The 16,680-nt window shown below is 47.8% G+C and overlaps 2 protein-coding genes across 3 annotated transcripts in view; one reads left to right on the top strand and one right to left on the bottom strand.

The window, feature by feature from the left end:
• SLC31A2 (solute carrier family 31 member 2) overlaps positions 1 to 16,680 on the top strand; it is a 537,879-nt gene that overhangs the window by 228,215 nt on the left and 292,984 nt on the right. The gene's annotated exons all lie outside the window — the stretch shown is intronic.
• The window catches only part of LOC308578981 (uncharacterized protein), a 148,431-nt gene that overhangs the window by 103,989 nt on the left and 27,762 nt on the right, over positions 1 to 16,680 (bottom strand). Inside the window, exons 1-6 of one of the 2 annotated variants that reach the window (XM_081179606.1) lie at positions 15,062 to 15,120; positions 13,385 to 13,532; positions 11,661 to 11,819; positions 7,395 to 7,590; positions 5,368 to 5,523; positions 3,529 to 3,570 (exon numbers count right to left, since the gene is read on the bottom strand). In XM_081179606.1, the coding sequence (XP_081035732.1) occupies positions 3,529 to 3,570; positions 5,368 to 5,523; positions 7,395 to 7,590; positions 11,661 to 11,819; positions 13,385 to 13,532; positions 15,062 to 15,101 (741 nt within the window). In that variant the 5' untranslated portion in view covers positions 15,102 to 15,120. Of the gene's footprint in view, positions 1 to 3,528; positions 3,571 to 5,367; positions 5,524 to 7,394; positions 7,591 to 11,660; positions 11,820 to 13,384; positions 13,533 to 15,061; positions 15,121 to 16,680 lie in introns of those variants that run through there. The other variant, XM_081179605.1, reaches the window with a different exon arrangement.

Raw genomic sequence — 16,680 nt, forward strand, 5'->3', positions numbered from 1 at the left:
AAAATGTACATCTTGTGTATCTCAACCACCCCTTGGTGACTATTCAAACAGCTTGAAACATTACATGATTTATAGCTCAAATGGCATCTGTTCTTCATATCAGTGACCAGAGATGATGCAGGGAGAAAAGAGATACCTCCCCCTCTATCAATCACCACCAGCCAAAAACTCCCATGGTCCTAAGGTGCCCTTTGCTCTGCAATAAACTAGTGAAAAGTTGTCAGTGTCTGGTGATGGAGACCGGTTCATTAAGAAGAAGAAGAAGAGTTTAGATTTGATATCCCGCTTTATCACTACCCTAGGGAGTCTCAAAGCGGCTAACATTCTCCTTTCCCTTCCTCCCCCACAACAAACACTCTGTGAGGTGAGTGGGGCTGAGAGACTTCAGAGAAGTGTGACTGGCCCAAGGTCACCCAGCAGCTGCATGTGGAGGAGCGGAGACGCGAACCCGGTTCCCCAGATTACGAGACTACCGCTCTTAACCACTACACCACACTGGCTCTGCCCCAGCAACTTCTGACTGCCCTTAGTCAGCCCTCTCTCAGAAGAACATAAGAAGGGCCCTGCTGGAACAGGCAAGTGGTCTATCTTGCCCAGCATCCTGTTCTTAAAGTAGCCAACCAGATGCCTGTGGGAAGCCTGCAAGCAGAACCTGAATACAGGACCTTCCTCCCCTTCCGTGGTTTCCAGCAACTGCTTTTCAGAAGCATTGCTGTCTCTGACCGCTAGGGCCAGCCCCTGAATTGAATCAGGACCATATCTGCATTGAGGCTGACATATTTTAAAAAGTGAAAAGTTGTTGAGCTTTTTTTCTTTTCCCCCAAAGTTGTTGGTCTTTTCTTGCAGGTTCTCCCCCCCCCAAAAAAACCCCCAACCACCCACAAAAAATATGAATTTTCTGAGCTATTCTTGAGCTTCCTGCAGCCAATCAGAAGCTGTGCTTTGGTTTCTGAATGTTTTAGAAGTCGAACAGACTTCCGGACTTGATTCCGTTTGACTTTGAAGGTACAACTGTGCAATGTAAGCACAAAAAACAGCAACCATGGAGCCGTTCTCTATCTACCTCTCTAGGTGCAAAAGGAGGAGAAGCTGCAGGCAAAAGTTAATGTGGAGGGGAGTACCTCAGCTGCTTCTCATTATTTCTTAACCCATAACTCCAAAGCAGTGGATTCTTCCCCCCTATTTTTACAAGTCCAACTGAACCTCTAAAACATCCCAGGAGTTTTCTGTTTCTGATTAGGAGCTTGGGAGGGAGGGAGGGAGGGAGGGTGTGGGGAGTGACTTGTCCCAGTTCCAGAGTCTCATTACATTTCTCTCCAGGCCCATTAAACTCACAAGCACTCTTACTATGGCAGAAATGTAACTGAAACATAAATCAACTCTCAGAGGCAGATGTGGTGGCAGCAGCCAACATTAGTAGGCAACAGAAACAAACAACAGCTTAAGGAAAAGAAGAGGGGAGTCCAAAATTAGACTGGGATATTTTCAGGGTGCCCCCAAGCTCCTTCGTATTTTGCAGAAGGGATTCAAGCACAGAAGAGCCAAAACTCAGTGGCAGGGCAACTGCTTTGCATGCAGAAGATCCCAGGTTCAGTCCCCAGCAGCTCGAGGTAGGGCTGTTGTGGAGGGGTGGGGTGAGTAAATAAAATCTGTGCTGGAGGAGACTCTTGAGAGTCCCATAGACTGCAAGAAGATCAAACCTCTCCATTCTGAAGGAAATCAGCCCCGAGTGCTCAATGGAAGGACAGATCCTGAAGCTGAGGCTCCAATACTTTGGCCACCTCATGAGAAGAGAAGACTCCATGGAAAAGACCCTGATGCTGGGAAAGATGGAGGGCACAAGGAGAAGGGGACGACAGAGGATGAGATGGTTGGACAGTGTTCTCGAAGCTACCAGCATGAGTTTGAACAAGCTGCGGGAGGCAGTGGAAGACAGGAGTGCCTGGCGTGCTATGGTCCATGGGGTCACGAAGAGTCGGACACGACTAAACAACTAAACAACAACAATCAATCCTCCAGCCAGACTGGCAATATCCCCTCACTCACACAGTTTACGATATTCCTGCATTCTTCAGCAGAGGTTCTTTTCATTCAGCAAAGTAAGCGGCTCATATATATGTCAAACAAAGCTTTAATAATAAAGAAAACTGTAACACAATAACATAATCTGTGAGAGAAACTAAAACAGCAACATGAGCAAGAATGAAGCAAGAGTGACAGTTGGTCTATCTAACTGAACACTCAAAGGGAGGGGCCGATTCCAGAGCACAGCACACAAGCCCCGCCCACCAGATGCCAGACATTCTACTAATCAAATTAGGCCCCAGTGTTTTTCTTACAAGGGCTGGGGTAGTCCCCTGCCTGAAACCTTGGACAACCAATGTTGATCATAGGTCAGTGGTTACCAAATAGATAAGAACTGTGGACCCTCTGTTTTTTAAAAACCAAGCCATGGACCTTCTGGGTAAGTTGGGGTCTGTGGACCACCAATTGGGAACCATTGGTATAGACAATATAGTGCTAGATGGACCACTGATGTGACTTGGTGTAAGGCATTATCAGTTACTCAGAATCATAAAATGTAAAAGATTTGGGAGTGAAGCAAATTAAAATAATGATGTCATACCACTCTATACATGACCCAGGTCCTTCATTACTGAGGATCACTAATTAAACTTTTTTGTACTATACCTCTCTCCTCACCCAGGCCATTTCCCTCACACTTTTTGCCCCTGGATCTTTGTTCCAGGGTGGTCAATATAAACCACTTTGGGAAAGACTGAATCCACTTCATTTTGGGAAGCTAACAAGTAGGGGAGAGATAGAAAAAGTCTGTCTTTGTGGAATGTTTCCAGAGGGCTCCTGACAGAGGTGATCATACAGTGTGACCAAAGGACACTTTCCCCTTTTGAAAGAAAGAAAGAAAGGAAGGAAGGAAGGAAGGAAGGAAGGAAGGAAGGAAGGAAGGAAGGAAGGAAGGAAGGAAGGGCTTCAGTATTTTTTTAAAAAATCAACAAAAAGGAAAGGAAGGAGAAAAGTTAAATGGGATTTGTGGGGTGGACAGCTGTAGCCCAAACAGCAAGTGTTCTGCAATTACTTCACACAGCTGAACATCCTTCAAACAGATTCCATGCTGTTAAAGTTTCTAGTCCTCATGGATGAATGCAGAAGTATAATCTCAGGGGCTGAAGGGTCTAAGGACTTTACTATTTTAGCAGAAGGTGGGGAAGGGAGGGAAATGGGCAAAGAAGCAAATATATGGAAATTTACTTAATCCACAGAGTTAGCCACATAAATTATGCACTTGCAAAATTCAGCTGTTCACAACACATACACTAGCACACTTCACAGCATCCACAACTGTGCTCGCTTCTCTGAAGTTGCTATTTTAATTCTTATTATCCAGAGCATCCAGAAAGACCTCATCCATTATCAGATAAGAAATGCTGCAGTGTCTGGGTCTCCTGTTTTAATAAGGCAAACCAAAGAGTAGAGTCTGGGCACTGTGCAGTTTAGAAAAAGTTGTACCTTTGTGTAGGATCGGTGAACCTCATTGGTTACATTTGGCACCTAATGCAAACAGAGCAGAAAGCCAGATGAGAAAGAAGTCAGTATTTTCATAGTTGGCAAATGTTTCGCAGTCACCCGCTGATGACTCGAGCATCACTAAGCAGAAATATATATGGTTTTGGCATGGCTACAGTCAACTGTATGCAAAGCATTGCTTACTGTTGCATTGTGATTCTTGGATTATCCCTGCATCAGGAGCATAAGTAGCTGCCTTCTTCTGTACCAGACCATTGCTCTATTTAGCTCAGTACTGTCTACACTGACTGACAGTAACACTCCAGGGTTTCCCAGTCCTCCCTGGAGATGCTAGGAACTGAACCTGAGATGCCAAACGGATGCTCTGACACTGAGCCACAGCACACAGCACCTTTCTAAACTCATTCCAGCACAACTCTCTTTTTTGGTTAAAGGACGTTTTTTGGCTTTAAATTGGTGGTTTTGTGAATGCTAGTTTTTTTTGGGGGGGGAGAACATTCCCACCTTACTTTTTTGCTGCTGCCACAATCAATTTCACTCTCCTCCTATAGCAGTGATCACTGATTGGCACCATTTTTTTTTCTTCCTCACCTGAGGCTCAAGCATGAGGGTCATTGGTTCCACCATAACAGGCCAGCTCCATCAGGCCTCCTCAGCCTTCAGCTATCATTTGGGGGCAGCCGTTCCATCAGACTGCCTCAGAGGGAGAGATATGGAAGCTGAGCTCATTTCACTAGTTTTGCTGGAGGCCCATCACCATCAGGAACCTCCTGCCTCTGAACTGCTAAGGCTGCAGGTAAGGTAAAGGTAAAGGGACCCCTGACCATTAGGTCCAGTCTGGGGTTGTAGTGCTCATCTCGCTTTATTGGCTGAGGGAGCTGGTGTACAACTTCCGGGTCATACAGCCAGCATGACTAAGCTGCTTCTGGCGAACCAGAGCAGTGCACGGAAACGCCGTTTACCTTCCCGCCGGAGCAGTACCTATTTATCTACTTGCACTTTGACGTGCTTTTGAACTGCTAGGTTGGCAGGAGCAGGGACCGAGCAATGGGAGCTCACCCCATCGCAGGGATTCGAACCACCAACCTTCTGATTGGCAAGTCCTAGGCTCTGTGATTTAACCCACAGCGCCGTCCACGTCCCGTTAGGCTGCAGGTGGGGCTGTCAAATTTTGATTGTATGTTAGCCACCCCGGCTACCTTTTCAGATGAAAAGTGGGTACAAATTCTCTAAATAAATAAATAAATAATGTGGTTTTAAAACTACCAGAACTCAAAATCAGAAGCTTTTGGGCTTGTGTGCAGCTGCACCATATGGTGGCCTAGGTGATTTAACAAGCTCAGGGCATGGACTGACTCCACCCACCCAGAATGGCCTTTGGATCTAATGGGACATGACAGAGCATAACATTGGCACCAACTCTAGGGGGCCCTGGGTGCCTGGGCCCCCACATTTTGTGTGGGGGAGTGCTCAGCACCCACACTGCAGGGCTCTGATATGAATTCCAGTTTCTACCAGAAGTCACATCGGAGGCCTGATGTCTTGAGATGCCGCAAAGCCTCTGACGTGACTTCCAGCAGAAAACCAGAAGTCGTGCCAGAGGTCTTCTAACCTCTGAGGCCCTGCATGGCCTTAGAAGTGATGTCTGAGGCCCTGTCAGGCCTCTGACATAACTTCTGATTGGAGAAAACATTTCAACTTGGTGCTAAATTGCAACTACACTTGGTGGGAGTTCTTAAGCAGAAATCAAATCATCATTTGCTTTGCTCTTTCTACCTTCCCACTTCAACCTTTCTTTTCCAACCCTTTACAAAGTTCCACCTGAGTCCAAGCTTGGCGAAACTTCTCCCAGAAGTGGGATCTGTCATGGTGAGCTCCTTTGTCCAGGAGGCTGCCGCAGGTGCTGTAAGGGGCTTGACAGGATCGATCTGCAACTCCAGCATCTCCCATCCAGAAGCTCAGCTGTCCCAGCGCACCCTGGAAAGCAAGGGAGAGTTTGGGAAGGGTTAAAATATAATGAGCACCAAAGGTATTCGGAATGCAAGTTTTATTACTGTATTATGTACTCATGTTTTGGGTTATAAAACAGTGAATAATAAAAAAGTAACAAGATTGTAGGGGAGTAAAGTTCCAAGACACATGAACTTAAGTCACTGCCTATTGTTCACCTTTCTAGGTTTCTGTAAGGTGGGTGTGAGGAAACTCGTCTCAAGAAGGGTACTGAAAAGTGGGGAAAGATTCAAAAACGACAACCAAAACGATCAAGAGGTTGGAGCAACTTTCCTATGAGGAAAGGTCACAACCAGTGCTTTTTATCTGGGGACACTCAAGCACTGGTGGAGGAAGAGGGGGGCGGGGGGCAGCGTGATCCTGGTGGGGTTCTATTGCAGCTGCCCCCCCCCCGCACTGGGTGACCCGCCCCCGCAGGAAGCATGCAATGCCCCCAGAATGCACGCCACGTCCCTGTGGGCAGTGCCCCCTGCCCCGAGGACATATGCCTCAACCCTATGGGCGGTGTGCCCCCTCCCTGGGATGCGCCCCAGCCCCGCCCCCACCTGCTCTCCACCCCCAGTGCTGGTGCATGAAGTTCCACGACTGCACTCAAGGGTCCACAGCACCAGCACCCTTTTTTCCTAGAAGAAAAGCACTGATTAAAAGTGTGGCACTGACTGTAACAACTTCGTGGTGAGTTCCGCCACCTTTTTCCTAGAAGAAAAGCACTGGTTGCAACATTTCAGAGATGTTAAATTAAGAGCAGGGGTGGAGCTTCATGCTCAGGCACCGGGGGGTGGGGCTGGTGTGCATCCCAGGGGCGTGGCACATGTCCTGGGGGCGTGGCACGCTACCCACAAGGGCGTGGCACGCTGCCTGCAGGGGCATTGCACCCAGCGCAGGTGGAGGGCAGCCACAATGGCACCCCACCAAGAACTCGCTGCCAGGGGTGGTGTGCTCCCCCCGCCCCACTCTTCCTCCGCCAGTGATTAAGAGATAAGGGAAGAATGGCTATGATAGAAGTGTATACAAATACAGTTGTACCTTGGCTCCCAAACGCCTTAGGAGTTGAATGTTCTGGCTCATGGACAATCGAAAACCGGAACTTAGTGTTCCGGTTTTTTAAGGTTTCTTCGGAAACTGAACATCCAACGGGGCTTCCACAGCTTCCGATTGGATGCAGGAGCTTCCTGCAGCCAATCAGAAGTTGCGCTTTGGAAGTCGAACGTTTCGGAAGTCGAACAGACTCAGGTCCTGCTTGCAAGACTCCCATTAGGGCATCTGGCTGGGCACTTTGAGGACAGGAGGCTGGACTAGACAAGCGCCCGTTCCAGCAGGGCTCTTCTTATGCCCTTAAAGCAGATATACATTCTTACCAGTATCTGGATAAAAATGGACAGTATGTGTTAGGAAGAACTCATTATGGGCAGGGCTGTAGCTAGGGGGTGGTGAGGTGGGCCCCCATTAGGGGTGCAGGTGGAGGAGGGGGGTGCAAAATCGGCTACAATATGTCCATAAATATGTCTATAAATAAAAATATTGATTATTGGCTCATAAGAAAAGTTTTTTAATAGAGGGTGAATTGAATGGGTGGGGCTGGAGGGTAGGCGGAAAGAAGAATTAATTTGTCAGTGGTTAGGGGGTGCAATCTGGGCAGTTCTGCCAGGGCAAGATCACCTAGCTATGGTTCTGATTATGGGAACTGTGGTTGCTGAACAGTTTCCTTGTGCATTGTAATAGACAGCTTTTCTATTTGGGAACAGAGAAAGCTGCCTTATTCCTTGTGATTTTCATGCATGGTAGTAGGCGGTGTCCTGAAAAGAATAATGCAGCTGCAAACTCATGCTGTTCCTCACCTCAAAAGGGACCTCAAAGGGCTCGATGAGACCTCCAATAACCACCAGGCCCTCCGTGGCCACCCCCATGCCAAAGTAACCAGACCAGGCAATGCTCTCCAGCAGGCAGCAGTCCACATACAGAGCCAACCTGTTCAAGGAGATGCTAAGGGCCACTCTGTGCCAGTGTCCATCTGACAGGGAGGAAACTGGGAACCTGCAAGTGACAGGGCCAGAAAGAGCAATACATGAGTTAGGCAACACACAGCAACAGGGAAGTATGCTGGTAGAGGTGTGACAGATGGCAATGGATGGAACATGCCTCATTCTGCCTAACACTAGAGCCAGCCCTCAACACTCTTACCTTCAAAACCCAGCTGCCTCTGAATACAGGGATGCCTTATACCAAGTCACACTACTAAGATATACTAGAGATTGGGACCTTCTGCATGCCAGAGAGCTATGGCCCTACCACTGTAGAAAACTCACCCCTGGGAGGCCATGCCCAGCACCCACTCTGATGTAATTTCAGCACTGGGGGATGACCTTTTAATTCTCCCATGCAAGTGTAAGTTGTGAGTTTCTGAGACTGGGCAATGCATTTTTAGCATTGCATATTGTGACTATATCTGGGCATTAACGCTAAACCACTAGGGGCCAACATGGTGCCCCACAGATGTTGCTGTTCAGCTGCCACCATCCCTGACTGTTAGCAGTGCTGGCTGGAGCTGATAGGAGTTGTAATCCAAGATTACCGGGTGGGCACCATGCCAGCTACCCCAGCTCTAAGCACAGGGTTGAGGAACCAGGAGCCACATTCCGTTCTGGGCAACTTACTAGGAGCCATCTGCCAGTGGTGGGTGGGGCCAGAGGCAAAAATCAGCAGAGCAGCAATTGTAAACAGTAGGCAAGTTTCAGCATGCCCTCACACACACCCTCTCTGTCCTCCATCAAGGCAACCAAGGGGCACCATCAGAATTCATTGATAAATTCTGGACAGGCAAGAACACTCATAGAGAGTACAAAGCAGGGCAGGTGAGGAGCAGGCTCCTGAGGTCAGATAGGAAGTTTTTGCCTCTGGGTCTGAGGTTCCTTAACTCTGATTGTGCATTACAAGAATATGACTGTGGAAGCCTCAGGTTCACGCATGACACATTCCCTTCCAATCTGGACCTCTGACACCCCAACTCTATTGATGCTGGCAATCCAATATATCTCCACTTTCACTGACATCTCCAGATATCTCTACCAATGATCCAGGAAGGGACTGGGCAACCTTGTTCAGTTCACGGGATGCATTCCCTTGTGAACAATCTTTCAAAGGCCAGGGGGACAGTGGTGAGTAGGGCCAGAGGCAAAAGTGGGTGGAGCAATGGACATGACTCTCACCCCTGTACACTAGGATATATTGCAACCACATAAAGTCAGAGGTTTCCAAATAGACACGCAGCATGCTTCTCATACACATATCTCTCCAACCTCCCTCCCTCCCTCCATCCATCCATCCAAGCAAGCAAGAGGCATTGTTAGAGGTCAAGGGCACATTCCAGCCAGGCAAAAGCACACAAGGAGGGTAAGAAGCAGGGCCTGGTCCAGGGGAAAATCAGAGCTGCTATTATTATTATTATTATTATTATTATTATTATTATTATTATTAATGTCTTAGTTTTTTTAAAAAAAGGAATGGTCTCTTTTTCAAGTTGTGTTTTCTACAGATCAGTTTCATTTGTTGCTTGGCAGTTTTGCATGCAGTATTAGGTTGGGAAGAAAAGAAGGGGAAGAGGAGGATGGGGGACGGTGAGGTTTCTATTCTTCTACTTAGTGTATGTGTGGGGTTTTGTGTCAGCGTCACTTGTGTGGGTTCTCTTACTATTCACTTGTATTTCCTCGGTGGTGAGAGAGGTTGGGGGGGTGGCCTAGGGTGTGGTTGTTTGTCTTTGGTTGGCAGTAGTGAGATTTGTTTTTGTGTGTGAGTAGGGTGTGTGCATGTGTGTATTTTTCAATCAGGTTAGCCAGATTGATTCGCATGCTGTTGGAAGATTCTTGTAGTTGTCTTGTTGGGCTGTGTATGTGATAAAGGGGAACCATACTGGGGTGAAGGCATCCTCTTCTATTGTCACCGTGTCAGTTTCAGTTTATTGGTTAGTTTTTCTAGTAAGGCTGTTTTCCATACTATTTGATACTACTTGCTTAGGTGTTTGGTTCCTTTAGGTGGATTGTGTATTTCTTGTAGGAAGGCAATGTCATGGTGTTTACATATGAGGTGATGCATTTCCTTTTGATAGGGTTTCCCAACCCCCCTCACATTTAGTGTAATTGCTTTTAAGGTAGCCATTCTGCTTATCTACTTTATAGGATGATTCCCTGCCAACACATCTGGGTTGTCCTGACTCTTTCACCTTATATTGTCTATCAAACCTATTAAGTTGTGCTGACATAAAGTCTGATGGGTGATGGAAGAGGGGGGTTAGAATTAGATTTGGGTTAAAGAGCGGGGGGCGGGTAGATTACAGAAAATAGCCTATATGTAGTTATATAAGTGTTTATTTGGGATAACTTGGACCATCTGGCTTCCAGCCAGTTGGTCCTGGGTCTCATCTGACATGGAAGGCATTGTTTAAGAACAGGACATCTTCCCTGTCATTTGTGACAGGGAATGGTCAGTGAGATGGTGTTCAGCATCTTTTGTGATGCCTGTGTTGGATATAAGGTTTATAAGCAATGTTGTCAGTGTTATTAACAACATTATTGGTTAGTTGGGGTGGGGATATGGGTATTGGCACGCCCTGGTGCCACAATTGTGCTGGTTGTGTGTCTGACTTTAGCCTGTTTGTTGATTGTTTTATTGAGGTTGTGGGTATTGTTTTAGTTGGTATGGGTTTCTTTCTTTGTTTTTCTTTTCTTTTACCAGCTTATTTTCTTTGTTTCCTTTTGTGGTGAAGGAAGAGATAGAGAGGTTGGTTGGGGAGGGATCTATTTTTGTATGTGTCAGGGCTGCCTCAGGTCTCAGCTCACAAAAGACCAACGCCAAGTTCTTCTTATATACAAGGACGTTTATTGCAGTTCATTATTGGTTCCACAACCAAGGCGTGCAGCCCCGCGTCTCTTAGCCTTAGACGTTAGAAGTCCCCTCTGAATCGGTCCCTCCCCTACACCAGTTTAATAAGCTAACGCTGCTCCACCTTTTTCTCTCTTTCCTTTTCCGCAGGGTCTTTCTGCCCGCCGGGGTTCCTCCCCTCCTGGATTCTCCCGAAGCGGAATCTCCAGACTGCTCCTCCCCCCTCCTGCGGGCTTTGGGTCCTGGCTCCTCCTCCGGGCTCCCTGTTCTTCCGCGCGCCTCCTCATTTGAACTTGGCGCGCGTGCCCAACCTCTGACCTTCCTTTTGACAGTTATGCTACTCCCCTCACTGCCCTCCTCCTCTTCCGGGAGAACGGCTTGCTCTGATCCCTCCCCTTTCTCTGTCGCCGGAGCTGCTCCCTCTGACACACTGGAACCTCCCCCCCCCCTCGCTGCGCTCTGGTGGAGAGGCTGGCCCTGATTCCCAGCTGCCGCTTTGGGGTCCCCTGCTGGCCCCCCGCTCCTGGCACTTTCCCCCTGGGGCTCCCCTTGCCCTTACCACAGGTGCGCCCTTCTGGGAATCCTCTGATTCGCTGGAGAGACTCATGGAATCCCTTGCGTCATTGCTATCCTCTTCCTCGCTGTCCTGGGATTCCTCTCCATCGCTCTCCATTTCCTGCCTTCCCTGTGCCTCTGTTCCTGTACCCCTGACAGTATGTGTGGTTCTTTTTGTGCTATGGGTAGAGTCCTTGGAGCAGGGGTTGAGTGTGTGGGTTGTGGGTTGTTGTGGGTGGTTGGGAAGTGGGGAGGGTGATTTTGTGTCATCTTGGTTGGTACTGGGGTGGGGGTAGGAGTGGAGGATCTCTATGGAGGGATGGGGTGGGGGGATAGTGGTGGTCCTGGCAATATTAATTTCATGGAGGAGAGGGGAAAGGGAGGGATCAGGGCTTTTTTTCCAGCAGGAAAGCACCAGACCTCAGTTCCAGTACCTCTCAGGTGAGTGCCATTGCCATTATAAGAGAACAAGGGAAGTGCTCGTGGTGAGTTCAGGCACATCTTTTTCTAGAAAAATAGCACTAGGCAAAATTTTAACAGCCCAGAGGTTTGTCTGGAAGAGAACTGTCCCACTGATTCTGCTCCCTGATCGAAGTTTAGCACAGATAGGTTTGGCTTTCTGCCTGTGCAACAATGTGATGCAATAATGAAGAAAAATATGGCACTGAGCTCACTCATAATGGTGCCCCCTTCTGGCAACAAATACCAAGGTGTGAGGGGTAATCCTGATCTGAAAGAGGATGTTGCTGCGAAGACCGATGATAGTCAAGAGACTGGTGTTCTCCTTCAAAGAGTACCTGAGCATCAGCAACAGACTCAGCTCATCTGCAAAGCTAAGAGAGAAGCAGAGCATGAATAACAGAACAGCAGTGTTGAATAGTGGCTAGAGCTTTGTATTTTGACTAGGAAGATTGAATCCTTTACTGAGCCATGAAGCTTACTGGGTAACCTTGGGCTAGTAACTTTCTCTCTTTCTCTCTTAGCCTAGACTTTCTTGCAGAGTTGTTGTGAGGACAAAATGGGGTGCCCCATATCCATGTACAGCAGTAGAGTGGTATAGAAATAAGGATGAATGAATCTGTCAATTTGGTTTCTTATTTTTCCAGTCTCAAGTCCTGCTCACCACATTTCCATATCAGTTTGGGGAGCAGGCCTACAGAAGGCCAATTAGAAAGAGGGTGGTTTGCACAATCCTAGCCTCTGCCAGGTCTGTTCTGCCAGCCAGCAAGAGTGTGTGAGCCATTTTTGTCTGTGTCAGTCTGCTTCTCCTGTGAGACATCTGCCTGCAGGTAAGAGACAAAGTGGTGTGATTATAGTATGGGGCCTTGCTTGATTGCTGAATAAAGCTGGGCAGTGGGTGTGGCCCGTGGCCTGCCTTACTATTATAACAATAGGCCCTGCCATGGTCAGTGGGGTCCACTGCAAAGGGGTTGACACCAAAGAGGTTGGGGAGCCACAGGGCATGGGTGTCCACTGCTGTCAGTCAAGATACAGAATTGTAGGCCAGTTGCTGTAGGAGACAGGCCTGTGAACCTCAGTCATGGTGAGAGCCTGGTTAAATAGAAGTTTAGTTTGGTGGGGTTCCCCCTGAGTGAGAGGCAGGGAGAGGAGAGTAGTTGTGGACTTAACAATCTTCCTCTTGGTGGGCTGGGATGTGAATGCTATTTTGTCTTAGTTTACTACCTGTGGCCCTAATCTCCCAGTTGTATGTGGTGATGGATGATGGTGTTCAAATATGCCTAGGTGGGCATATACCAGGGAATGTGAAAATGGTACCTCAATTCCAGTAATTGTGGGCAATTAGAATGGAGGGGCTGACTACCATATGGGGCAGAGGCCTAGATGTTTGGTCTCAGTTCCTCATCCAAGTCTTCTCACTCCTCTAGAAGATACTGGTGGTCTATCCACTGATCCCTCTGATTTCGTGGGGCTGTTACTGAATGCCAGCTTGGTTCATAAGAAAAACATGCTCATCCATGATTTGATTGTGGATGAGAAGGCTGATCTGGTGTGTATTACTGAGACTTGGCTGAGTGAATTGGGTGGGCCTAGCCTTACCCAGCTGTGCCCACCAGGGTATGTGGTACAGCACCAGGCTAGATTGGGGAGTCAAGGGGGAGGTGTTGCTATTGTCCACAAAAGCATTATCTCCTTGACCAGAAAACCTCTTCATCTTTGGACAGACTTTGAGTGCCTGCACCTGGTGCTGGGCCACAGAGATGGACTAGAGATACTGCTGGTTTACTGACCACCCTGTTGCCCAACATCATTCCTGCCTGAGTTGCCTGAGGTGGTCTCTGGAGTATTGTTGGAGGACTGCAGGACCATAGACCTGGGTGACTTCAATATTCATGTGAGGTAGAGATAAAGGTGAAGATGTTGGGCACCTGACACTCACTTCTCCCCAAAGGCTTCTACAGAAGGGATGCTCAGCGTTGCATACTGTCCAACCTCCAAGATGCTGCAGTTAGCATCATCATAGCCATGTGAAAAATTGCCAAAGTCTGTGTTGTGGGAGGCCAGTATGTCCAGCAAGTTCACTTCAACTGTATTGAATGAGAGATGGTGGGAGGGAGAGAGAAAAGAGAAGAGATATTCATTAACATATTCTTTGACTGACTAAAAAAACCCCACCCCAGAACAAGGCAGAAGGAAGGAATCAACAATCTAGAGCAGGAGAGCAAAGCCTGAGACGCTCTAGATGTTGATGAACTACATCTCCCATCATCTCCCGCAACCCAGGATGATGGGCGTTGTAGTACAGCAGCAGCTGGAGGGTCCCAGCTTCACCACACCTGTTCTAAAGGGAGTGTATGTGGGGGGGTGGGGAGGGCAGCTAAGCCATCTCTCAATATGAAAGGTGGTTGTGGGGAGAAAGCTCAGTGCATGACGGCATCAGGTTCAGTTCCTGCCATCTCCAGTTGAACCAGGTCCCGAGACTGCATGTGGCTCTCAGTGCAATCTGATGTGGTTGTCAGCTGCTCTGCAAACCATCAGTTCAGACCTCTGATTTTTTAACTGATTATATTTCTATGCCACTTTTCATTCAAATGTGGCTTACAAACAGTAAATAACAATAACATAATAGAACAAAATACAGTACAAACCATATAGAACAAGTAAGAAAACAACAAAAACAATCCATTAAACACCACCAACAAAACAACAAAAAATAAGCTAAACAGGGCAATTAGAGCAAAAGTCACATTATAGGAATCACAAAGCACTAGAGCTTCCATCATCTATAAAACAACACCATTAACAAGATAGCAACCAAAAAATAATCTCAGCACTGCCGAATGCATACACACACTCTCTACACCCCCATGACTCATAATCTTCCACTCCATTCAGTTCATTAAAAGACAAAACCGTGGCAGCAACTCCTTTCTGAAGGTTCCTTGGGCTGAAAGTGAGGCAACACAGGTGAAACCAACCACCCCATGATGACAGACAAATTCTCTGTCACATTCCCTTCTGGGCAACCTTCTGAGGAGCCACAAGCCAGTAGTGGGTGGGACCAGAGGCAAAAGTGGGAGGAGCAAGGACTGAATTTTACCTCTATGGCAGGCTAGTTTCAACAGATATTCTCACACAGCTTTCTCTGCCCCACATCGAGGCAAGCAAGAGGTGTTTTGGAGCTCCAGGACCCACCCAGGAAAGAAAACACACTCAAGGAGGGGAAGAAGCTGGGCTTGTGAGGGGTATGGCCAGGGGAGAGTCCCCAGGGCCAGACAGAGAGGCCTGGAGGATCTCATCCAGTCTTTGGGTCTAACATTCCCTATCCCTGGGCTAGAGCTTCATATGAACTCCCAAGTCAATTGTCTTCAGTCACATAAAGGCGACATCTCACCTGATTTCTGCAGCAGCTATTGGTCCAGAATGGCTGGTGCAAACCTACATTGCCTCCCTGTCACTCTTCATTTTTGGCCAGAAATCGGACATTCAAGAAGGATCCAAAGCATAGCCAATGAGGAGCCCCCAGAGACTTCCAACCCCAGAACAGACTGTATGTGGCCTGGTACTGTACCAGCCTAGTCTAAAGCAGTTTTTAGTGTTTTCTCCTGCCACTTACCTTTGCTTGCCCTTCCCATAAACTCTGCCAAGGACCACATGCTCCCAGTGATATGGAATACCCCCTTCTAGCCAGAGGACTGGGTTGACAATGAGCGCACACACTGCTCTGCTGCATCCAAGTCAGCATGAAGGTGCTGGATTGTACAGAGCCAAACACACAGTTGGTAGTGTTGGAGGTGGTGCTGGGGACAGACTCTTACACCCTTGCTTGCCTCCAGCACCATCTGCCATCACTTGGGAAGTGTCCAGATCCTGCTTCTCTGAACTCCCACCAAAGATGAGACAAGGAAGTTGTTTCAGGACAGATGAACAACCCCAGAGCACATTGGGAGCTGTCAGTACGCATCAGTGCACAGCAGGCAGGGTTTTGCCGTTCAGTCGGATAATGAGTCAATTGAGCAGAAAGTGGCTCTAATCCAATGCACATAGGGTAGAGTAGCTGTTCTGCCTTTGGCCTTCAAGGCAAGCAGTAGTTGCTTGGACAGTTAAGATATCCATGACAGAGACACGGCTTCTACTACTTAGAGCCACAGGGGTCTTTATACAGCACCATAAGTATAGCTACAGTTGTTGACAAGGAAGATCATTTCCCCAGCTGAGAAATATATGGTTTTTACAGCTCATAATGCTCATCTCAAGGATGAGGAGAGTATAGTGTCCCCAGCAATTTTCTCCAGTGTGGTTTTTATTCTGAGTGGAGTGAATTCCACTCTCCTACATACTACCCAGTCCACAAAACCCTAGTTTTAATATCAGTATCTCTTGAAAAACTGTTTTCCAGGGTCACTTTGCACCCAGTGCAACAGAGCAGTAAACTTCCTACTCCCTAATGTTGAAGCGGCATTAGCAACCTCAGGCCTGGGGGGCAAATTTGGCCCCCAAGTCTCTCTACCCAGCCCTCAGGACTCTCCCCAAACCACACACCCTTCTGCCCCTTCCTTTCCTTGAGTGTTTTTGTCCAGCTTTGATGCAGGCCTGAACTCTGATAGTGCCTCTTGCTTGACTGAATGCTCTGCCCATGTTTGCCTCTGTCCCAACCACCATTGGGATGTGTCCTTTGGAAGCTTGTCCAGAATGGGATGAAGTCTCCAGGCAGAAAAAAAGGTTCCCACCCACTTTATATGGCCAGGTAGAAACTGGCTGGCATCTTGCATCTCTCTACAGCTAGTGCATCACTAGGCTGCAGCGACTCACTCCATCCAGCTACAATGAGCAGCGGTTTGCTCTATTGGAATTAGATCTGACTTCCAGAAGTTCCCCTCTCTTCAGTTCAAGCTCCCTAGCCTACTGTACAAAGTAAAATTGCCATTCACTGCTCCACCCACTCTGGCTCTATCTGCCACTAGCACCTGCCCCCTGACAACGTTGCCCAGAAGTGAATGTGGCCCTCAGACCATAAATTATTTCCACAAAGTAGAAATTCCATCTGAGAAACATGCTCCTTTCAAATTTTTGATCCTTCTGGAACCAGCCCAAATAGACATCCACAGTCCTGATGTTTTGATTATTTTCCTATTGCCAAGACTCCCTCGCTCCACCTTCCCAAGCTTACAAATAACACAGAAATTTGCCAGTGCAATCAGTCAAGACTGATTTATGTTGTCTCCAGGTAAGCCT

Source organism: Podarcis bocagei, assembly GCF_964188305.1.
Source record: "Podarcis bocagei genome assembly, chromosome: Z".
NCBI lineage: Eukaryota > Metazoa > Chordata > Lepidosauria > Squamata > Lacertidae > Podarcis > Podarcis bocagei.